Below are 23378 nucleotides of genomic sequence, written 5' to 3'. Positions count from 1 at the left end.
AGTCCTTGGCATGCTGTGTTGTCTGTGATCCCCAAGCAATGCTGGTTGGCTGCTTTACAGTTCTGACCCAATCAGAAGTGGTTCAGCAGAGCCTACAGCAGTCTTCCACAACGTGGCACCCTCCAGATGTGTTAGACTGCAACTCCCATAATTTCCAGCCAGCACTGACCCCTCTGGGGAAGGCTGGTCTACTGGCATAAGTCATGTCCGTAATCCTTTACTGAAGAGTGGGAAGGAATGACGTATGTCACCTTCTAGTCCTCCAACGTTGTTTCAGATTTCCTGAGTCATCTGGACCTGTCCGCTGATAGAAACAAACACTGGACTGGATATACTTACAGTTCTTTCTCTGTTTTCAGGAACAAACCTTTCTTGTTTTACTTCAACATCATGAAATGTGCCAGCCCTTTGGTACTGCTGGAGTTCCAGTGTCCCACCACACAGGTAAAGATTTTCTTTGGGCATGGTCCTTGACATTCTCTCCAGATAGGTCAAAATTGCGAGAGCTTTGCACCAGTTTATTGTCCATGAAGTTAACACTAGGGATGTACAGATTTTGTTAAATCCGTTCCCATCTGTGTTTCACGGATTGTCAGATATCTTAGCATTCTGTCATCTGCTCATTGATGGAATCAGATTTTTTTTAGGGATGTACGAGAATTTTGTTCCACTTGCGCAATTGTGTATTAGCACTAATGTGCATTTTTGGAATTCCCCCCCCAAAAGTATTAAGTCCGCTGAATCCGTGTGACTCAGAAAAAGTAGGTCCACTGCGGAATCCGCAGGTCAGATTCATAGAAATCCAAACTCCTTTGAAACTGTTGCAGATTTCTCCGACATCCCTAGTTAACACATACAAAGAAGATGGAACCTTGCTTTCTGTTATTGAGTCCTAGACATACTGTTGTCCAGTATCTAAAGTGTGTGGGGGAGGTCAATGCCAGGATGTTTAGTGCCCTCTCTTGGTTACATCAGGGAAATACTGGAGGAGGAATGAAGTCCAGGAACTTCAAAGAGCTGATGCCAAATGAAAGCAAGCAGCCTTGGAAGCTCTACCCTGGTTAACGTATGGGGTCTGCTTTCCCTTTGAAGTATCGGATGCTAGTTGCTGATGTCTGCTGGCTCCCTCTGAGAGACTGCAGTTTTTCACTAGGATGCAGCTGGTGAAAAGCACTCATGGCCATTGCCCTAAGCAGGTATGGATTTGTTAGTTTCACATGGATGTGAAGCTGTGGCCTGCATGATATTTTTGTTTCTCTACATGGCATTCCTTCATTTTTACCACAGCAGAAACCATCTTCAGTACTTCATTGCTACCAAATTCCCAAGTCAGATACACCTTGGACCACATTGCCCCACCTGTCCCAGACAAATTCCTATGTGGAGAAGCAAAAACTACTTACAAGGGGTATTCCAAGCCATAAGTGGTCAGACCTGGGAGAGTATTTACCTTACCTCGTTGTCTTTACCAGCTCTCTTAGCCAACACCCAAGGTATTTCACTCAGGAGTGAGGAAAAGGCCTGAGAGTGTGTGAGCGTCACAATCATGTGCCAGTCCAGACCATTTAAACCAATCCTAAAGCTGTTGTTTCTATTTTATTAAAAGGATTACACCAAGGGGGGGGGGAATAGAAATGCAGGGAACTATCAGTGGAGCCCTAGTACCCTGACACCTGGCATGAAGAAAAAAACAAGGGCTTAGCTGTGAAGGACTAGGATGTCATATAATCCTAGGGCTCCTGTTCTGTAGTGTTGGTTTGAGGAGCTGGGTGTATAGTGCCAAATAATCAGCGTTACGTGTGAACCAGGCCTAAATGAAAGATGTACAAGGTATGTGTGGGTGGGGTGGGGTGGGGGGTGGAACAGAGACATTGACCTGGTTCACACGTAATGCTAATCCATGGCTTTTTTTTTCAGTCCCTGGGTTGCTTGTTTCCCTCCTCCTTTGCCTGCTCCCTCTTTGTATTTCAACTGCCTTTGCGGTACAGCAATACTGGCATGTAAAGAGGCTGGGGTTTTACTCTTGCCTGCTGCCTCTGCTTGTTATTACATGCGAACCAGGTCAGACTGTTGCAGTGGAACTGCTCATGTAGTCACTTTGAAAGCAGTGTAGTTCCTTAGAAGTTGTCATGGGTGTTTAAAAAAAATGCCTCTGTGAACATACCGACCAAATGTTTACACCTTGAGATTCCTCCCTGCTGGGAATTCAGTGTTTGCATTGAGACACTAAATTGTTGTGTCTCTTGGGACTATTTCAGATCTGTGTAAGCAAGTGCCCAGATCGTTACCTCACTTACCTTCAGGCCTCCACCACTGACCTCTCAGCCACCAAGGAACTTAAATACTATCAGCAGTTTTGTGTCCCAGGATTTAGCAATCTGAAGAAGGTAAGTGAGCTCTGTGGATGGGTAATGGCTGGGAACTGGTCCAGATCTGAAACTGAACTCTTTTTGTGCTTTTGCCTTTGTTCTTCCTGGGAGGGTATGTGGAGAACCTCCTTCTCTGGGCAGCAGTTAACCAGTGTCTGCCTCTTTTCCGCTCTCTCTCACTGCTCCAGAGCGCACCTGAAGTTTTGAAAGATGGTGATTGTCCAGCCGTGCTCACTCCGAGCAAGCCTTGTAAGTTTGTCTGGGAAAAGAAAGCTGCTGGGAGAAGGCCCCAAAGATCTGATTCTTGTTTCTGGAGCAGCTCAGCACTCTTAATACTATCCAAGCAACTGCTGTGACTGCCAGCCAATTCCGCAGTCAGGAAGGGTCTGTGTCTTTCCACCCCCACACTTTTGGCTCCGCAGAGGCCACTTTTGCTGGCTTTGGTGGCAGTTTGGCTCACTGTTCACAGTGTGGATCTCACTGGGTTATTTAGCCCAAACGTCCCCCGAAGCAGGATTCACTCTTCCAAGGTCATCCTGCCCAGCCATTTTCTTGGGAAAGCTCCAAAAACAGCCAAAGAACTCGATTCCATGACCTCACTAGGCAGCTTGGTCATAGTTGCATATTTTAAATTTATTTAATCTTTTTAATCCCCCAGCCTCAAATGTTCAGGATAGGCAACAACATTTAATATGTAGCAGGCCCAGCTTCTCCTGGCTGGCCTTCACTCACCAGGAGTAGCATGGATGGATCCCTCTTCCACTAGATCAGCCTTCCCCAATCTGGTTCCCTCCAGATGTGTACAATTACAACTCTCATTATCCCCAGCTAGCATGGATGGTGATGATGGTAGTTGCAGTTCAACACATCTGGAGGGCACCAGGTTGGGGAGGGATGCACTAGATACACCCTATGTGTCCCCAGACACACAGGTCAGCGTTCTCTTCCACAGTTTAACTACACCAGTGACAGTAATCAAGATAGTCACCTCTGAAGTCCTGGAATCCAGTTGGATCTCTGAGAGTGGATCAGCTTACCTGATCTCCTAGTCTACAGAGAAGATAAGAGTATGGGACTCTGAACTCTTAGAACATAATAAACCCCTGAAGAACCAACCCACCAGTTCTGGGCTAGTGTAAAAGCTCAGGTCCAGCATAAGATTTGTCTCATGTATTCAGCCAGATCAAATCATACCCATGGTTGTCGTGGAGGCCATTGTCTTCACGGAGGTTGTGAGCTCCCTGGAGGGAGGGCGGGACCTGGCCTGTTTTTTGTTTTAACCTCTAAACCAGTTGCTGGAGGGTGTGTGTGTGTGTGTGTGTGTAAAAGCCAGAAATTTGGAACTGTTGCCAGATCTTTAAAAAATTGTTTACTTTCCATATATTTTTGAATAAAAGTCAACAGCTGCATTTAGTTCACATACCTAATACTGTGCACCCGTTACATTCACGCTAGGGCATCTAGTTTTTGAGATCAGTCCCTGTGCACCATTTCAGACGCTGTTGCATTCTAGATTGCAAAGTTCATGTGTACAATCATTCCTCCTCCCTGTCTCTCAAAGTAAGGTGGTTGATGGCAGAGCAACATGGTGGTGTTGCAGCCACAGCTGTGGGCATTGTACTTGTGTCCATTTCCCTGTGTGGCCCTGCCCTGTGACTTGCTACCAGAATTTTTGAAATTTAAAGTTGGCAACCCTATATGGTCCCAAACCAGGCCTGAAGAGGCAGATTTGGTGTCAGTTCTGATAGCAATGAGCAGAGATTCCTCCCTGTAGGCCAATTTGCAGTTAATCCAGGAAAATCAGATTAATTATGAATTGGCTGAACTCTTATGTTATGCTTAGTGATTTCATCAGGTACTTGAAGAGACTTAGAGACCTCCCACAGTCTGTTACATTGAATGGGCAGCCCCAGTTCTAGTATGTTGAGCTGAGTGCAGGATACGTCCTGTAGGCCAAGAGGTCTTTGCAGATCACTGTTTCTTGAGCCCCTGGCCCCCAAGCCTAGGTTGATAAGTTGCTGATTATTTGATACTAGACAAGCACAACCCCCAAAGCTTTTCCAGCCAGGCATTTGTAACACACATAGCAAACCCGGTAAACTTGTCTTGAATTAGATTGTGATTTAATAGATGCATTATTTGCCACTGACATTCACAACTGGTGTTACAAGTGGGTAACTGGGATAGGTGTAATCTGATTACCTCTTCCTTTTCCTCCTCCCAGTGCCATGCTTGTTCCAGCCCTTCTACCTCCTGTCTGGCTTACTACTCTCCCTTGACTCCCAGAGGGTACCACTAACAGACCAGCTGAGCCCTGGGGATATGGGTTGTCAGAAGGGATATTCCACACCTGGTGCACCTGAACATAACTGAGGAAAAGGCATGGCCTTCCAGTCAATCCAAATACTTATTTATCTGTCTTTCACTCAGAAACCTGGTTCACATGTAATGACAACCCTGAGTACAGGTTGTTGTTGAACTGTGGGTTGTTGTTGCATATGAACCATGCACTATGATTTAACTATGGGCTGTTAACCATGTACAACCCAGAGTTCACAACCCAACAACAAACCATGCATTCTCTTGCTGGATTGTTTGTGGTTAACAATCCATAGTTAAACCATAATGCAGGGTTCGCACATAAAGACAACCCAGTATTCAACAGCAACCCACGATTCAATGACAACCCATACACAACCCTGGGTTGTTGTTACGAGTGAACAAAGTCAATCTCTGGGTTATCATTACGTGCAAACCAGGCTAGAGGAATCCTAACCCCTTTCTTCGATTGCGTTTTCAATTGCCCAGGCTAGCTCTTTCCCTGCCTGATGACAGAGGATGGTGGCTTTCCTGGTAGCCTCCGAAGCAGAGAATGAGGGAGAGGGGGCTGTTAGTCTTCCCTGCTGCTCAGATCTCTCTTATGTGTTGTGACCCTCAGTGGCTCGCAGATGTTTACCTGCAATCAACGCTAAGAAAGGGATCATCATGGTTGGAAATGAGACAACCTTTGATGATGGAAGTGGAAAGAAAAGGAATGTGACAGATCTTGTGGAAGGGGCCAAGTGAGTCCTGTGTGTGTGTTCTGGGGGGGGAGGGGGGATTAGTCTGCCTAGAAATGCAAACCTCTTCCAGAAGAATAACTTTTCCAGATTTTCATCATATATAATTTGTTTACATTATTCTGATTGCTCAGTTTATGTGGTTTGTCCCCCGAGTTTGCATGTTTCTTTGTTCTAGTTCTTTTTGCCACAGATGGCAGAAACTGGGACATTAGGAAGGCAAGGGCTGTGCCTGAGGCAAGAGATTGGGTATATGGCTTATAGGGGAGGGACTGGGGTTCTCTTGTAGTGACATGGATTTCCATACTCCCTTACTGGATTGCTGCCAAAGCTGTTTTGGAATGCACAGTGAAAACTGTTGCTAGCCCTTGATATATCAAGCCTTAAATGTGCTGCATACCGGGGGGCTGTTCGTGTTTGTCATTGTGTGAAAGCACAATGCAGAGATCTTTGAGGCATCCAGATTTGTGCTGATAGGTGAATGGCAAACAACAGACATTTCTGGCAAGGTCAAGGACATCTCTTAAGTCAAGGAGCAAGGAACAAAAATGACCCATTCCCAAGAGGAAATAAGATAAAACCAACATGTTTGACTGAGGCAGTGCTGTTTGGTTTCATCCCAAGTCCAGGGTTTAGGCCAGCATAAAACAAGCTAAGAACTATATAAGCATATTTTGAAAAAAGCTCTAGATCAGGGGTGGAGAACCTGTAGTCCAACAACATCTGGAAGGCCACAACTCCCATCATTTCTGGCCATTGATTGGCCATGCTGGCTGGGGTTGATGATAGTTGGAGTTCAAGAACTTCTGGGGGACCACAGGCCCCCCACTCCTGCTCTAGATGATAATAATGACAGTTTAAAAGGAGCGGGACAGCACAGAACTAGGAAGGATGAAGGGTGGACGGCACAGGCAAGCCAGGCCCCTGCAAGTCATGCAGTTCAACAACAGATAGCAGCCAAAAGTTTACACAGCCTCAGTCAAGATTTTCACAGTGGAAGGGGGAACTGCATGCTACTATTAAGGGAGACCACATCACATTGAGCACCATTGTTTCAGGCTGAAAATCACTTCTTCACCCCTCTTTGGTTCTCACTTCTTACTGTTTCTAATTCCAGAAAGGCGAATGTGGTTCTGGAGGCAAGACAAGTGGCCATGAAGATCTTTGAAGATTACACCGTTTCCTGGTACTGGATAATAATGTGAGCAGAAAACTGAGCAGTCCTCCTAATGTGTAGAATGAGATCAGTGCCTGAACTTTTCAATAGGCAGAGCCAGAGAAGAGTTAAGGAGTGCAGTAGAACAGGGTGCTGTTCCTCCGGTGCCCATGTGTATGGAACATGCTAGTGTTTACCCTGTTCCTTGATGTTCAAGAGCCTCATGTAAGCATGCTCTGCTCAGCTTTGGAAAGAAACAAAATTGCCGAGTGTGCTAGGCTTGAGTTAAATTGTGATGATGAGGACTTGCTTAGCTCTTTAGCAAAAATGTTCTGCCCCAAGCTGACAGTGGGAGTAAGCCAGGGGTCAGCAAGTTCTAGCTGGCTTGATTTGGGCTGGTCCTGCTCTGTGCCAAAGCATGCAAACTACATCAAGCATATGCAGATTAAAATTAAATTACGAGGTCAACATAGTTCATTCACATTCTCATAGCTGGAACAGACTTGCTTCTTTTATATATTGTGTTTCATGCCTGGTGATGCTGCAGAATTTGAAGTATTTTTGGTGGCAGAAGGAGCTAAGAGATAAGTGGAGAATGTGTGCATCCTTAGGGGAGCATGACAGGAGCCCAGGAGGGAAGGACTGGTGGCCATACAGAGCAAGAGGCAACCATGAAACCTAAACATCCCGGATGCTCAGGAATCCATTTCCTGCACCAGATGCTATGTTTGCCTGTTTGCCAAATACTTACTATTATGATGATCTATTATTACTGGCACTGTACAAAATAATGTTTTAGAGCAGGTCCCTGCTTGAAAGGGGCTTTTGGGAGAGGATAGGCAAAGGAAGGAAATGGGGAGAAAGAGTAGTTGAAAATCTCTTTATGGAGACAGGAAAAGCACTTTTAAGGGCTAAAGAACTGAGGGCAAACAGGCTATGGAAAATCTCAGTGGAAGAGGAGAATGGCAATTGAATAGGAAAGTACTAGAAACAATCCTCTTTGCACTAGCGTCCATCTCCTGTCCAATGGTTTGAATGGGCCTCAGGAGACAAAGCTGCTCTATATGTAGGAGGAATTCTCATCAGAGAGGAGAGATGAGAACTGGTGTGGCTAAGAGACTGAATGAAAAATTGGGTAATCCACAATCCACAAGTCTCTGCTGTGAACTCTAGTATTCCGGTGCTTTAATATACATGAAGGAACAGAAAGAAGCTCTTGGACCTGTTTGAGGGCACACAGCCTTTAAGACTCATACTATCTTGAAAGTTTTGCAAGTTCTGCATGTCTACCTGACCAGTTCAGCATTATGAAGACTCTTCTGTCTTCAGTTGTATTTCCCGTGTGCCAGTAGTGAAAAGTAACATCCTAATAAGCTCTAAGGTCCATCTGGCACCTTTCTTATATTATTGAAGCTTAATGGCGCTAAACTAGAGACTTGAAGCCAATGTTTTTTTCTGAGTGGTTGAAGTCACTATACCAAATTCAATGCTGCACCCTTTTTATAAAGCATTATTTTTTGTACATTTATATCCCAGTCTTCCCTTTCCTGGTGGGGGTGGTGTCTCAGGGTTGCTTACATGGGTCATCATAGGCCCCAAACTATTCTCTGGGATCCCTACCCATTTTTGACCTTGCTACCTCTTTGGTTTGCTGGCCAGCACATAGTCCCTTGCATGTCCATTCCCTTCCTGCTAGCAGTTTATAGCCCCTTCTGTCCCTTCATGCAGCTTTTGGCACTCCATACTGAACTTTTATTTCCTTCACATAATTTGCACTCATTGTCCATATTCTGTTTCTAACTCATTTGCCCCGAGCAGTTAAATGCTTGTGAACATCCCCATGGTAACAGAGCAGCTGGGGATTTGCACAAGGCAGAGAAGAGACAGCCAATTGTACGCGTGTTTATGTAAGTATAAGATAACCAAGAAGGGAAGGGCCACTCCACAACACAGACGGCATGGTATGTATGAAGGGAATATATAAGGTTGACCGTGGTGTGAAGTGGCAGTTTCTTCCTCTTTTTGGCATATGTTTCTAGGGCAGCTCTCCCTCCACTGCTACTCTCCTTTAGTATTGTGAGATAACTGAACATGGGGGTGGGGCGGGGGGAGGCAATTGTCATGCTTGGTACTGCAAGACCTACTTCAGGACTCCCCTGTTGTCTTACATCTGCAGAGGTCTGGTGATTTCCATGGTGGTCAGTCTCATCTTTATTGTCCTGCTCCGATTCCTGGCAGGGATCATGATCTGGGTGATGATTGTGCTGGTGATCCTGGTGCTTGGATACGGTAAGTTTGGTTAAACCGGGAATCTGGCAGCTGGGTAGATGCCTACTGGGAAACTCTTGCTGTCCTATTGAGGGTCTAGCCCAGGGGTAAACAACCGGGCGCCCTCTAGATTTTTGGACTACAAATCCCATCAGCCCCAGCCAGCTTGGCCAATGGTCGGGGATTATGAGACGTGTAGTCCAAAACATTTGGAGGGCACGCAGGTTGCCTGCCATTGATCTAGCCCATCACCATATTTCTCCCTCCACCTATTGCCTGGGCACCCTTAGTGTTGGTGTCTCCTCCCCTTTCTGCTTGTGGCAGGTAGCACTCGTTGCCGCCCAGGTGAGCCTTGCTTGACCTAATAAGTCTTCTGGAAGCCCCTTCAGTGTGGTTTTACTTGTGGACGCTGGAAGTGGGATGGCTGCAGTGATTTTGTTTTGGGATCCTGCCTCAATTTGGAGGCTGCTGTAAATGGCCCCCGACAAACCCTGCTCTACAAATGTACAAATGCTCTGAACCCAGGGAAGATGAGCAGAGGTTCAAGTATAAGCTTTGGAGACTGGCGTAGCCTACTCTCTTATCTGGAGAGAGAGGAAAGGATAGTTGCCTGGCTGAACAACTCAAGTGTTGTCAGTTCCCTACAGAGACAGTAGTTTCCATGCGCAAGATGACCTGTTCCTGTTGCAACTAAGTCTTAGTTCTATGTCAGATTAGCTCCACTAAAGACTGTGGTGGTGGAGGTTGGCATGCAAGAGGTCTGAAGGAGTAATATACAAAGAAAACCCAAGAAGGGGTTTCCTCTCCAGGAGTTGTGCCCCCAGTGTAGAATAATGAGAGACACAACAGTTAGCTAAACAGGGCACTACATTTGGTGCTGCATGATGGCAGCTAGGGAAGTATGGGTTTTGTTAAATCCATTCTGTCTGCGTTTCGTGTATTGTCAGGTGTCTTTCATTCAGTCGTCTGCTCATTGACAGAATCAGATTTTTTGTACCAAGATTTGTGTTTGTTTGCATTAGCATAAATGCACAAATCCTCCTAAAAGGGCATTAACACAAATGCGCAAATCCTCCCCAAAAGTAAAAAATTGGTCTGCAAGCCGGGTTGGAAAAAGATGGTCCACTGTGGAATCTACAGGTCAGATTCATAGAAATCTGATCTCATTTGAATCTGTTGTGGATTTCTCCAATATCCCTAATGGCAGCTGAGTCTGGCCACTTGAGGCAGATACCTTAGTATCGTGGGCCCAGTTATCACAATTCAGGGTCACTTTTCCAGTAGATGTAGAATGTGGTTATCTGCTACAACCCTGACTAGCGCTGTAGTGTGATTCCCATTTCTATAGCATATTCCGCCTCTGCCCATCAGCATCTTGTCTACATTGAACATACCTCCCTCCCACCATTTCATTCAGCTTCCCCTACCACCAATGCCTTTCAGTCTTAGTCTTGAACTGTTCTACTTCAAATCCTCTGCAAAATGTGAACAGCTGCGTTGAAATGTTGCAACAAAACTGAGTACAGGAAGTCAAAGTCTTGAAGGCTGAGTAGGGTGCACTGCTATTCCCTAAGCCTTTGCTATTATCCGCACTTCTGAATTTGCTTCCCATGCAGCTTAAACCCTCCCATTTGGGCTGTGATCTGCAACATCATTGGGGTAGCTTCCAGCCATTGGGTGCTTATTAAGCCAAGACTGTTGGCAAAAGTCCTCTCCATCACTCTTGACTGCTGCCTTCACCTTGCAGGAATCTTTCATTGTTACATGGAATATGCCCAGCTGAAAGGACAGGCTGGTTCTGATGTCTCTTTGATGGAACTTGGGTTCCAGACTGATCTCCGTGTCTATCTCCACCTGAAGCAAACCTGGCTGGCCTTCAGTAAGTCTTCTGCTCCACTGTACCCTCAGTGGTGTGTGTTTCTTTGCTGGTCAGGCACTCTTATGTGCTGTTAAAAGACCAGGAGAAAGAGGAGGCTTTGTAGATAAAGGCTCTGAGTTGTTCCAAGAGTCTTTCAGTGCTACCAGCTTGTGGCCTTCCTCTGCTCAGTGGAACCTAAGTACAGTGGGGCTCACACACACCACTCTCCAAAATGTTTCCCCACCTCGTCTCCCTTTGTTTTCTTGTCCAGTGATCATCCTATGCATTGTGGAAGTTGTCATTATCCTGCTGCTTATCTTCTTGCGCAAGAGGATCCTCATCGCCATTGCACTGATCAAGGAAGCCAGCAGGTGAGGCTCTTATGGGCTGTGCCAAATAGATCTCCTTGCAAGGGTGATCTGCACATACCCCTCTCCCCAGTAAAGTTTGTAGTTCTGGAGGGTCAGTGTGCTGTTCTATCTGATTCTGTTGCTGTTGGGAAATCTAGTGAGACTACACAGCATCACAGAGGCAAAAGAAACAGTTCCAGAATTCAGAACAATGACTTTGCTTCTCCTGCCTGCCTAGAAATAGTTAGCTAGAATGTCCATTGCAAATGTAGCATGCTGTATGCAAAAGATCATGGGATGGCCATTTCTAGCAGAAGTGTGAGATGAGAGTAGCTACAGCGTGCAGACAGTTACTCCTGGAGCGGAATCTGATCGACTATTCTGGGTGTGGGTGTGACAGAAAGCCTGTCCACAGCAGGGCTAAAGAGCAAACATTTCAGAGGACTTTGTTGTGGATGGACAGGCTGAGGACTTGAAACTGACTTAAGTGTTCTTTCTTTCTCCCCCCACTTCCCCATCCTCCTGTCAGGGCCATTGGTCATATCATGACATCTCTGCTGTTCCCCCTCTGCACTTTCTTCCTCGTGTGTCTCTGCATTGCTTACTGGGCCAGCACAGCTGTGTATCCTTCTTCAGTATTTTTCCTGCCTTGAGCTAACAGATCAAGGGGGGATGGGTGGGACTGCTAGCAACTTGCCTGGTTCTCAGAGGCTCATCTCAGGCTGTCAGGAATGGGCTATAAAATGCAGTATAGTATAGCTCCTTGACTGCTTCCAGTTTCTTGTCTACCTCTAATGAAGCTGTCTACAAGGTGTTTAACGAGACGGAATGCCAATATGCTGGAATTACGTGCGACCCAGAGGTAAGAAACAGTAAAAAATAATTAGTAATGGAACTGTCTCAGTTGAATTATGGGCACAACAACAACAAAGGATGATTCGAGAATTACTGTAATGTTTTTTCCATGGGGCTGCTCTTAAAGATGGTTTAGAAGCCACAATTGGGACTGAATCACATGACAGTGGTGCTCCAGGGGCCACACACACCAGACTCGTGTGGTCTTGCTTCCTGGGCATCATATGTAGGCCTAGCCTGGGCTGCCCTGAAGTGCTTGGGCCAGACAAGCTCCACTCCTTCCCTGGGTCCTGCCATTCTCTCTGCTGTTGTGTACTGGCTCTGGAAAATGGGATTTTGAGGGGGCTATGCTTGCACTCCCTTCCTCTGGAAGACCACCCAGGCATGCACGGTTGTCCCTTGGGCAGGTGTAAATGTGGCTTTATGTTTTAGCAGTATTATTTTTAAGATATTGCCAAACTGAAGATGTAGTGTGGTGTAGAAGTGAACTTAATGAAAGCCAGTGTATTATAGTGGTTAGGGAGCGTTGGACTTGGACCAGGAAACTTTAGTTTAAATCCCCGTGCAGATGTGAAACTCAGTGGATGATCTTGGGCAAATCGCTCTCCTCTCAGACTAAGCTGCTTTACAGCGTTGTTGCATGGATAAAATGAGAACCCCAGGTGAACCACCCTGAGTTCCTTTGTGGAATGTGAGTGAAATTCTGACATGTGCTTGAACTAAAAAGAATTTAGAAGAAACACTTACCTAGACCCCATTGTTTTCAGTATGTTCATGAAATCGCTGGGATTTGGAATGTGGTGTCATCAGTATGCAGATGATGCCCAGCTCTATCCTTTTCATCACATTCCAGGAAAGCTGTTGAAGTTCTCAACTGGTGCCTGGAGTCGGTAATGGACTGGGTGGGAGATAACAAATTGAAACTTAACTCTAGCAAACCAGAAGTGCTCCTGGTCAGTAAAGCTAATCTGAGGGCTGGGATTCAACCTGTGCTGGATGGGGTAGTATTCCACTTGAAATCACAGGTTCATAGTTTGGGAGTGCTTCTGGATCCAGCCTTGACCCTGGATGCCCTGGTGACAGTTGTGGCTAGGGGTGCTTTTGCCCAGGTTAGGCTGGTGTGCCAATTATGTCCATTCCTGGAGAGACACATCTGGGCATGGCGACACATACTGTAGTTACATCATGTCTGGACTACTGCAGCATGCTGTGCGCGTGTGTGTACCCAATCACACTTTCTAAACAAGCCACCTTCAGACCATGAGTTATGAAGCTGGTATGTTTAATTAATTAGAGTTTAAGTCACAGTTTGTATACAACAAGAAGCCAGGATTAGTGGCAAGTGAAACTAAGCGCTAGTGGTCTTCCCAGCTGCTCAGGAGAAGGAAGGGGGAGCTCGTGAGCCCAAAGCTTTGCTTGGACTTGTTCCAGCTCATGCACGTAGTGGCAAACCATGGTTTAGTGTTACATATGAACCAGGCCAGGTGTGAAGCAGTGACTCAGCAAAGGAGAAGGGTTCCCCCCCCCCGCAAATCCTCCTTTCTCTTGAGACCCTTTCCTGCCTCTCCCTAAGAGCCAGCCAGGCCAGTACGTTCTTCCTCTTTCCTACAGACCTCTCCCCAAGAAGTATGAGTCAAAGCGGTAATTGTCTTGATTTCCCTGCCGCTTTGAGGATGTGGGAAATACTGGGTACCTATTGCTTTAGTTTCACCTGAGGAGACCTGAAAAAGGAAGCCACATATGACAAGTTTGAGATTTGCCAGACTATATTACTGGTGGTGTCCCAGTTCTGAAATGTTGACCTAACTTTTATTTCCCACACATCACAAAATTGGCCCAACATGGGGAAACTGTTGTTTCAGTTTTATGAAGTGTAAAATGAAAAAAAAAATCTAAGGCAAAAGGGTGACTGGACAATGATGGTGGCTACCTTTTTGTTCTCCATTTATGCTGGATGAGGTGTGTGTATTCAGATTGGTATTGGGGAATCCCAGAAGTGCTAACTTCATGAGCTGCTGCTTTCTCCTGTTTTCCTGCCTGGGAAAGGGTGTCTAAGTGCCCATGTCCATTTCTGAGATAGAACGTGGTACAAATAGCTAAGCCATACATCTTCCTCCTCTAGCAAGAAGCCTGAGTGGGACTATCTGTGCCTGTCGGGCTGCCAGAATCCTAAGAGTTATCATTTTCTTCCTCCTTTTAGACGTTCAATACTAGCAACATAACCAAGCAGTGCCTAGGCGCTCGTTGCCTTTTTGCCTTCTATGGCGGTGAGACAGCCTACCACAAGTACCTCATCATCTTCCAGATCTACAATGTTTTCATGTTCTTCTGGCTGGCCAACTTTGTTATTGCCTTGGGCCAAGTCACACTGGCTGGGGCCTTTGCCTCCTACTACTGGGCTTTTAAGAAACCTGATGATATGCCAGCATTCCCCCTCTTCGCTTCCTTTGGCCGAGCACTCAGGTAAAGAGGCCAGGGAGGGGAGGGGGAAATATCAACCCTTGACAGCCAGCAGCCCCCACACTCTGCAGGAATACGGAAGGGCTTTGGGGGAACAGTATACACAATGGGGATCACAATGGGGATCAGAGAGCTACATAGTGATTTCAGCTCAGTATTATCCATGTTCTGGACAAAATAGTCTGCCTTGGCTAACTGGGGAGTGGCACAGCATTCAGCCTCTATGATACAAAGCAGAGCTCCGATTTCCCCAGAGCTAGCACAGAATGAGGCCTTGATAATGGTTACTTTTGATTACTGGCTGATTTAGGTGTTCCAAGGCAGTTTGAGAAGGCCATAAATATCAAGGCATTTTCAAGGAGATGCCTAACTTGACTGCACAAGTCTAGAAGGCTTTGGGGATGGAGGTCATACCTGAGGCAGAGGGATTTCTGAATAATTAAAGTTAACTGGGGTGGATGAGCAATAGCAGCAGGCCAGCAGCCTTTACAGGTCTGCTGCATAGCCTATGATGGACTCTGGGGTTCAGAATGGAACTTGAGGAACTCAGGCTGATGTGGCTAGACAAGCAGGCTCCCCCACTCCTCACCAAACCATGCAAAGGGCTCTGGTCTCTGTCCAAGGAGGAAAAGTTTGCAGATGCTCTGAAGCCTCACTCATGTAAGTTCTCTGTTTCTGCTTTTCCCCTGGCAGGTATCACACTGGCTCCCTGGCCTTTGGGTCTCTGATTCTTGCTATTGTACAGATCATTCGAGTCATTCTGGAGTACTTGGACCATAGGCTAAAAGGTACTAAATGATTTAGGGCAGGAAGTGAGGGTTAGCCATGTGCCAGTGGGCTCAATTGGCATGAAGTGATTTTACTCAGTTTAAATTGGAACCCTCCATCTCCAAAAGCCTTCCCCAGACTTTCTTTTCCCCACTGGCTAATGAGACATGCCATCTCATGGCTCCTTCCAGACCTTCAAGCCTCTCATCTTGCATTCCCATAGGAAGACTTTCAAGTCCTGAGTTGCTGCTGAAGGATATGGTTGGCCTGTGAGCTTATGGGTTAGCCTACAGGTTATAACTCTGACCCAATAATATCAAAATTGTGCCAAAAAATAATTATGAAAGTCAGTGATGCAAATCAGTGATATTTCTGCAGAGGTGTGTCTTGCACCTGCAAGACCAGCATTAGCTAGCCTGATGCAACTGCATTAGGCAGTGGAATGCAGGAAGAGGAGCAAATTGCGCTGCTCCCCCCCCCCACCCAGAGGGCCCACCACTTCTTCTGACCACAAGTACAACTACAGTCACCATCCGCCCACCCTATATGCTTGGCTGGCTGGCCAGTTGCTCCTGCCTACCAGCTGTGGGGCTCCTGGAAGAGGTCGGCTGAATGATCACAAGAAGGCTGGGCAACATGACCTCCCGTAATAGTTTGGCTGACCTCCCCCAGGAGCCTCGTGCCTGGGGCACAAGGCGGGAGCGGCGCCTGGGCAGGCCAGAGCACATGGAGATCCAGGTTGTCTGGCCGGCTGGCCAAACAGGTAGGGTGAGTGCACGGGGCAAGTCGCGTCCATAGTGGTGCCCACCTGCCTGCATGGTGGGTGGGTGGGCAGCAGCAGTGGCATTGTCATGTCACTTAAGGAAGCAACATACTTTGGACTAGGCCTGGCCATCAGTTTGCCCAAATCTTTGTTCTAGAGTCAGTAAGCTTTTGCCAAGGAGCTAAGTTATGGCAGCAGAATTTGGGAGGGAGAAACATATGGGGAGAGAAAACATCTACAGGTCCTGGAGGAAGGAACTACAGATAGTTCCACAAAGTTCCAGCCCCTGAAAACTGAAGCCTTTTTTGGATCCAGCAGGTCTGGAACATGCACAGATCACTAGGCAAGCAGGGAATTCTCTGTTGCTTTGAACACTGAGGGATGCTCTCACTGAGCTTCGGACCAAGGTGGTAGCTTGTATTTTTCAAGTATTGTTTTTTTGAATAATGAGGATTAGAAAGTTATTCATTTTCTTGGTATAAAAGCTGAGATTCTCGGGAATTCAAATCCTGATTCTAAAGTTCATTCAAAATTCTCTGCGTGTAAAGGACTGTGTAAATGGGGCTCTGCCCAGTTTGTAAAGAGAGAGGAAAAACCCTAATCTCTTATGCTGCTCTCTTTGCATTAGGCACTGAGAACGCGTTTGCCAAGTTCCTCTTGACCTGTCTCAAATGCTGCTTCTGGTGCCTTGAGAAGTTCATCAAATTCTTGAACAGGAATGCATACATTATGGTGAGGAATTCAAACTTTGCAGACCACCTGGTGAATTAATGTTGATTCGTAGATGCTCAGAACAACATGGGGACTTATTCCAAACCAGTTAGCTATGCCCTTGGCAGGAGAGGCTGTTGGCAGTTTTCCTTTTTAGATTCTTCAGCCATACTTTAGATCTTGAAGAGGCCTTGGCTGCCTAATGCACTCCTCCTAAACATTTCTGCCAATGCATTTACTTGCAGTGCTGGTGTGACATTATGTCTTATGGTGGTGGGCCAACACTGCAGTGGTTATACCTCCATTCCTAGCACTTGTTTTCAGGTGTGGTGAGCCTCGGGACATGTCTACATGGTAACTGTGATTTAGGGAATCTGCTGAGATGCTGGTTCAGCAACCAGTCCCTGTAGTCAAGATATATGCTGGCTCTTTCAACCCAGGCTGTTTGCACCGGTGGTCTGCACCTAACAAGGACATAGTGAGGAGACCTCTAAGATGCATAGAGGATGGTTTCAAGCCAGTTGACTCTTCCTCGTCTGCAATTGTTTGAGCTCTTTCAAAAGTTACTTTGAAGTGTTGTGGAATGTGTTTTTTGTCATTTTTAGCAGTGGTTGGGGGAAACTGCATCACTTGCCCCAGAGAAAGAGTCAACACCTTGCCCCAGAGAAAGAGTCAACACCTTGGGACAACAAATCATCATCTGTGCACTGTGATATCTGCCTTTTTTGCTCTCTACAGTATTGAACCATGAGGGCAGGAAGCCCATGGTGGCTGGGCAAACTAAGTTAGAAATTCGGTGTCGTGTGAATTGGCTGACTTTCAGTGTCATCCGGCAAGAAGACTCGCAAAATCAGAAATAAAGTTTGTTACTGTGTCCCATGGACTTTCAGAGAGAAGAAACTGATTTCAAAGGGGACTTCCTTGGTGCATCCAGCACTGTGGGACAGCTAAAGGGAAATCCCATTAGTAGCCTACTAATCAATCTCCCAAAAGTAGGGATGTACGAAAGTCACATACCTTTTTGCGGATGTGATTCACGGTGGGGGGGGAGGCACTCCGTCCCTCCCCCCGGAATCCTCGACGCGGGGGGAGGCGATCCAGTCCTCCCCCCCGGAATCCTGCCCAGCCGGCTCTGCTCCGCAGCAGCTCTGCGGAGCAGCCAGCCAGGGCCGTCCGCAGCCGGAGTTCCGGCCACAGACGGGCTGCTGCGGATGCAAATGGCGGCTGCCGTAGTGGCCGCGATTTGCATCCAGCCAGGCTGCCGTGATAGGCTACATAAGAATTTACGTAGCCTATCACAGCAGGCCAAAAAAAACACCAGCATACGCAAATGGCGGTGGCTACAGCGGCCGCCATTTGCGTTCCCTATTTTTCGCCGTTTTATCTTCCCACTATGCTATTTGCGTTCCCCTTTTTTTCGCCATAATAGCCTACGTAAATATTTACGTAGGATAAAATGGCGAAAAATAGGGAACGCAAATGGTGGCTGCCATAGCTGCTGCCATTTGCGTACACGTTTTTTTTTTTTGCTTGCCGTGATAGGCTACGTAAATACCTATGTAGCCTATCATGGCTATGATCAGGAAGCAAATGGCGGCCGCAGAGCGGCCGTCATTCGTAAGTCAGCGCAGACAGCAGCAGGTAAGTGCTCCATTTTGCGTGCCTTTCGTTGGTTGGGGGCTCCGTTCCGCGCGCCTTTTGTGGGTCGGGGGGGCAGGGGCTTCGTTCCGCCACGGATTTCAGGGGGCCGAATGCACTGGCATTCGGCCTCACCGAGATCCATGGCGGAATTCTCCACCATTCCTACCCAAAAGTGGGTATGAAAGAGGGGGGGAAATAAAAGAAGGTTGGTGAGGAGACATGGAAGTGGATGGCATTACTGGGGTGAGGAACACAATAGCGAGCAAGGGAGGTTAGGATGGACTCTGGGTGCTTTGTGCCACTAAGAATTGCTGTGTCGTATGCAAAGACAGCCTGAACTTTGTAAAATGGAGAAGGAAAAGAGGCTTCTGAAGGGGATGGTTTGGTTAGAGTGGTGGGTAGATGCAGCCTCCTGATGCCAGTGTCAGTAGAAGGCTTCTTGCAGCTGCATTGTGCTCACATTGGAGTGTGATAGGGAGACATCGGAATGCTAAGGAAGGAAGCTCCAGACAGGGATACTCTCTTTCCCCCTTCCCCATCCCTCTGTGTTCTGGAAACCCAAGTAAAAGTTTCTGAACACAGCACTGACACTAAGCAAATGTTATGTGGTCACGATCAATGTCTGCTTGCAAATCATCTCTCTGGTTCTAAGTAATTGTATCTTGATGATGGATTGGGGATGAGGTCAAAAGCCACTAACGTTCCTCAACTAATTCTTGACAACTAATGTCTTTTCCCTCCTGATGTCATGTCTGTATTCTCTTTGGCAATTCTCCCCAGATTGCCATTTATGGCACCAACTTCTGCACATCTGCAAGGAATGCCTTTTTCCTACTTATGAGGAATATCATCAGGTGAGGGCAATGAGTTGCCATTTTGATGCTGCTGCTTTGCTTTTGGGGCTTTAAAACGGGGATAGCCAGCTCCTTTAAATTGGCAGGGGTGGATCCTCCCTGGCAAAGATGTTTGAGAGTAGGATAACTCTGGCTGTAATGTCACCATTCATTTAACTTCTCCATCCCAAGCACTGTGAGCAGGAATGGTCCTGCCCCCCGCCCCCAGCCCATGCTGAAGAATCTCAGTGCTAAAGGAAAGTGTGTGCAGTTTCTGACCCAGCAGGCACCAAGTCTGAAATGGCAGGATGTCCATATCCCAGAGGCCTCTGCATTCTGTTTTAGCACTGGGGAAGGGTGCCAAGCACCACAACCCGAATATAGGTACTGTATGTGGCCTGTGGACTGCCAGTTGTGCCACCACTGGCTTAAAGGAAAGAGTAAGTGGCTTGATTGTGGTCAGGGCTCCTTATTTTCTGTGCAAAGAAAGCTCAAAACAGAAGTGGATCAATTTCATGCAAACTTGGTGATCTGATATGAAGCCACTCGGTTTCATGTACTGGGTTTGGACCAGGTACTTGAATGCATGCAGGATTGAGATTCCTTTCAAATATGTGGCAAAGTCCAACATAATAGATATGAATGGAGAAACAATGGGGCTCCACAAACCAAGGACATACATGCAGGGATAGGCAACCTAAACCCCGTGGGCTGTGCTCAGCCCAGCAACTCTATGGCCATTGGCCAGTGTGACCCACAAGGTTCCATCTTGTCCCCCATGCTATTTAATTGCTACATGAAACCTCTGGGAGAGGTCATTTGGAGCTTCGGAGTAAAGTGTCACCTGATGGCACCCAGCTCTATTGGTTTTTGTCAACTAACTTCAAGGAACAGTCGAAATCCTTGAACATTGCCTGGGTTCAGTAATGGGCTGAATGAGGGTGAACAAACGGAGTTAAACCCAGACAGGAGAGAGGTGGCGTTGGTCAGCAGGAAGCCAGACTCAGGGATTCAGATTCATCCTGTTCTGGAAGGGATTGCACTCCCCCTGAAGGATCAGGTCCATAGTTTGGGAGTGCATCTCGATCCTATGCTGTTCAGGTGGGGCAGTGGCAAGGAGCATGTTTGCACAATTACACTTGGTGCACCAGCTGCGATCCTTCCTGAATTGGTCTGACTTGGCAATGGTTATCCATGCCTTGGTTACATCATGTTTAGACTATTGCAATGTGCTCTGTGTGCAACTACCCTGAAGAGTGTCTGGAAGCTTCAGCTGGTGCAAAATGCAGCAGCTAGACTGCTAACTGGTGTATGGTATTGGGATCTGTCCTGAAAGACCTGCACTGGCTGCCAATTGCTTTCTGTTCCAATTCAACATGTTGGTTTTAACTTTAAAAAGCCCTAAATGGTTTAGGACCTGCCTGTCTAAAGGACCGCCTGTCTCACTATGAACCTGACTGGGTATTAATATCTGCAGGAGAGGCCCATTTGTTGGGCACGCATGAAAGGGCTAATAATTACATTATTAGGTCCTGTACTGGTGTTGCCAGAGGAGGTATGGGGACAGCCTTGGCATCTGTATCTGCCACAGGGTTTGGTTCCTGTGTCTGTATCTCTGTTGCGTGGTGTTGCTGATGAGTAACTGTTTTAGGTTGTGGGGCTGTCTGTAAACAAGTACAGGCTTATTAATCTATGGGATATGCTCCCTCAAGAATTATAACTGGCCCCCACTCTCTTGGCTTTTAGAAAGGATATAAAGACTCATATTTTCAATTTAGCCTTTTAAAATGTGTACTTAAGGGTGCAATCCTATGGCCACTAGGCAGCATCTGGATGGCCATCTGATTTTTTGGTTCCCAGAAACCTAACTCTCCTCCCCCTCCCCCTCATATGTGGCATGGTTTGTCCCCAGCTCCATGCTCATAAGAGCAGTACAGAGTGGCTGAAAGGGAGGCATTCTTGGGGGGGGGGGGACCACGGAACTGCCATTAAGACACTTCCTATGCGCCATCAGCCTCCCCCCCCACACACACACACTCCGATGCACCCTGGTTAGACAGCTGAAATTGGCTCTAGCCACAAATGCAGGCGACTGGAGTGTGGAGGAGAGGGCCCCCTCTGTGCTCCGCCCACCCTGCATTGGATAGTTGGCTCCCTCTGAGTTCGGAGGCAGCCAACTATCCCTATAGGATTGCGCCCTTAAAGTTGTAATATTTTTACCATTTTAATGTTTCTGTTTTTACTGCTATACTCTTATATTATTTTTAAATGGTTGTACATGCCTTGATGGCTTTTTAGCAGATAAGGCAGTATATAAATGCTAATAAATAAACATAGTAAGTATTGACATTTGTTATCTGTGATCTAAAGTACAGAAATCCTACCCAGGAACTTTTTCTAGACATTGCTAGAACATTCTCAAATATATTTTCACAACTGTGAGAAAGGATAGCAAATTACTGTTTTTCTGCATGTGTCTTCAGGGTGGCTGTTCTGGATAAAGTCACTGATTTCCTGCTTTTCCTTGGGAAACTCCTGATTGTAGGAAGTGTTGGTAAGACCATTGTGATATTTTAGACCTTCTGTCAAATCTTCTTTATTTACAGGTCCTCCTACTGGCCTCTCCATATGGATTTATTTTGACTAACTGGTTGATCATCATTTTGACCATCAGTTGAGAGCCTTTAGGTGCATTTGCATTTGAATGCCATTGCATATCCACTAAATAATGTGTTTGAGACAGCTGTCAAAGCATTAACCCCATTGGCCTTGATGGTTTGGGATGGTGGGAGTTGTAGTTCAGCACAGCTGGAGGGCACCAGATTGGGCGTGGCTAGGTTAACCAATTCCTTTCCCAAGGTAGAATTTCTGTCTCTTTCCCTTGGCTATATTTGGAACTAGTCCCCTCCTGCCTCTCTTCTTCAAGGAACTAAGTGCCTTCTATTTGTGAGTCCCTCTAGGCCAGCCTTCCCCAGCTTGGTGCCTTCCAGATGTATAGCCATGCTGGCTGGAGATGATGGAAGTTGTAGTCCAAGACATCAATACAGCACCAGATTAGGGAAGTCTGCTTTTACACCATCCTTTCTACTCTTATTTGCTCCTTACATGAACATAAGAGCCCTGCTGGATCAGACCAAGGGTCCATCTAGTCCAGCATTTTGTTCACACAGTGGCCAACCAGGTGTCAACAGGAAACCCACAAGTAGGACATGAGTGCAACAGCACCCTCCCACCCATGTTCCCCAGCAACTGGTGTACATAGGCTTACTGCCTCTGATACTGGAGGTAGCATAGAGGCATCAGGACTAGTAGCTATTAATACTTGCTTTTCTCACAGCTGTTCCCTAAAATAGGTGGATATAAAACAATAGACCCAAGCCACAGTTTTGGAAGGGAGTGGAATGTATGTTGGAGGTGTCCTGAGACCTGGTTGAAATACGAATAGGGCAGGGACAGAATAGCTTCTAAGAAGGAGGTGTGGTAGAAAAGCTTGAAATGAAATGGTTTGTCTTTCCTTCCTCTTTAGGTATACTTGCCTTCTTCTTTTTCACCCAGAGGATAAAGCTGATTCAAGATACTGCACCACCTCTCAACTATTACTGGGTCCCCATTCTGGTTGGTATCTAAAAATGGCTAAAGGAAGTCTTCATTTCTTTTCCAGTCTGGCTGTATTGCTTGGCAGCTATTTTCCTTTGCAAATTATCCATCTTCCCACCACAGAGATTTTCCTCCTTGATAGTGGAGGAGGGAGGAGAAAGCAGCTATTAATTTGCAGGAATATTCATATTGGACTTTTTTATTTTATTCATCCATTCATTACATTTATATTCTGCCTTTCCTCCAAGGAGCACAAGATGGTATACATGGCTCTCTCCAATATCCATTTTATCCCCACATCAACTTTGTGAGGTTGGTTGCGGAGAGAGAAAGAATGGGTGTGACTGGCCCAAGGCCAGCCACTGACTTGTACGAATTGAGTGTTCAGCTCTATTTACTTGGAGAGGAGGCAACTTCACTGCCATTCCCAGGTCACTGTTGAAATGCAGCACTGAAATGCCTGTCTGCTCTTTCTTGTAGACTGTGATTGTGGGCTCCTATCTCATTGCACATGGATTCTTCAGTGTATATGCCATGTGTGTGGACACGCTATTCCTCTGCTTCTGTAAGTACCCAGCTGTGGTGACGCTCCTGTGAAACAAGCATATTTATTCATACTACTGGACTGTTCATACTACAGGGGAGGGCAACTTGTGGCCCTCCAGATGTTTTGGCCTACAACTCCCATGA

At 46.5% G+C, this 23378-nt stretch overlaps 1 protein-coding gene across 10 annotated transcripts in view; it reads left to right on the top strand.

Annotated features, from left to right (window-relative positions):
* Positions 1 to 23378, top strand: part of SLC44A2 (solute carrier family 44 member 2 (CTL2 blood group)) — a 79203-nt gene that overhangs the window by 30047 nt on the left and 25778 nt on the right. For 7 of the 10 annotated variants that reach the window (XM_084835579.1, XM_084835577.1, XM_084835578.1 and 4 more), the window contains exons 5-21: positions 360 to 444; positions 2259 to 2387; positions 2558 to 2618; positions 5308 to 5431; positions 6546 to 6629; positions 8761 to 8873; positions 10600 to 10731; positions 10982 to 11081; positions 11590 to 11682; positions 11838 to 11922; positions 14116 to 14378; positions 15069 to 15163; positions 16535 to 16638; positions 19039 to 19112; positions 21575 to 21645; positions 22618 to 22706; positions 23169 to 23253. In XM_084835579.1, the coding sequence (XP_084691705.1) occupies positions 360 to 444; positions 2259 to 2387; positions 2558 to 2618; positions 5308 to 5431; positions 6546 to 6629; positions 8761 to 8873; positions 10600 to 10731; positions 10982 to 11081; positions 11590 to 11682; positions 11838 to 11922; positions 14116 to 14378; positions 15069 to 15163; positions 16535 to 16638; positions 19039 to 19112; positions 21575 to 21645; positions 22618 to 22706; positions 23169 to 23253 (1787 nt within the window). Of the gene's footprint in view, positions 1 to 359; positions 445 to 1052; positions 1197 to 2258; positions 2388 to 2557; positions 2619 to 5307; positions 5432 to 6545; positions 6630 to 8760; positions 8874 to 10599; positions 10732 to 10981; positions 11082 to 11589; positions 11683 to 11837; positions 11923 to 14115; positions 14379 to 15068; positions 15164 to 16534; positions 16639 to 19038; positions 19267 to 21574; positions 21646 to 22617; positions 22707 to 23168; positions 23254 to 23378 lie in introns of those variants that run through there. The other 3 variants (XM_084835582.1, XR_014787950.1, XM_084835583.1) reach the window with 3 other exon arrangements.

The sequence above is a fragment of the Heloderma suspectum genome, chromosome 2 (assembly GCF_057233095.1).
Source record: "Heloderma suspectum isolate Gila_16-S chromosome 2, 16-S_ref, whole genome shotgun sequence".
In the NCBI taxonomy this organism is placed as follows: domain Eukaryota; kingdom Metazoa; phylum Chordata; class Lepidosauria; order Squamata; family Helodermatidae; genus Heloderma; species Heloderma suspectum.
This window is presented reverse-complemented; position numbering and strand designations above follow the sequence as displayed.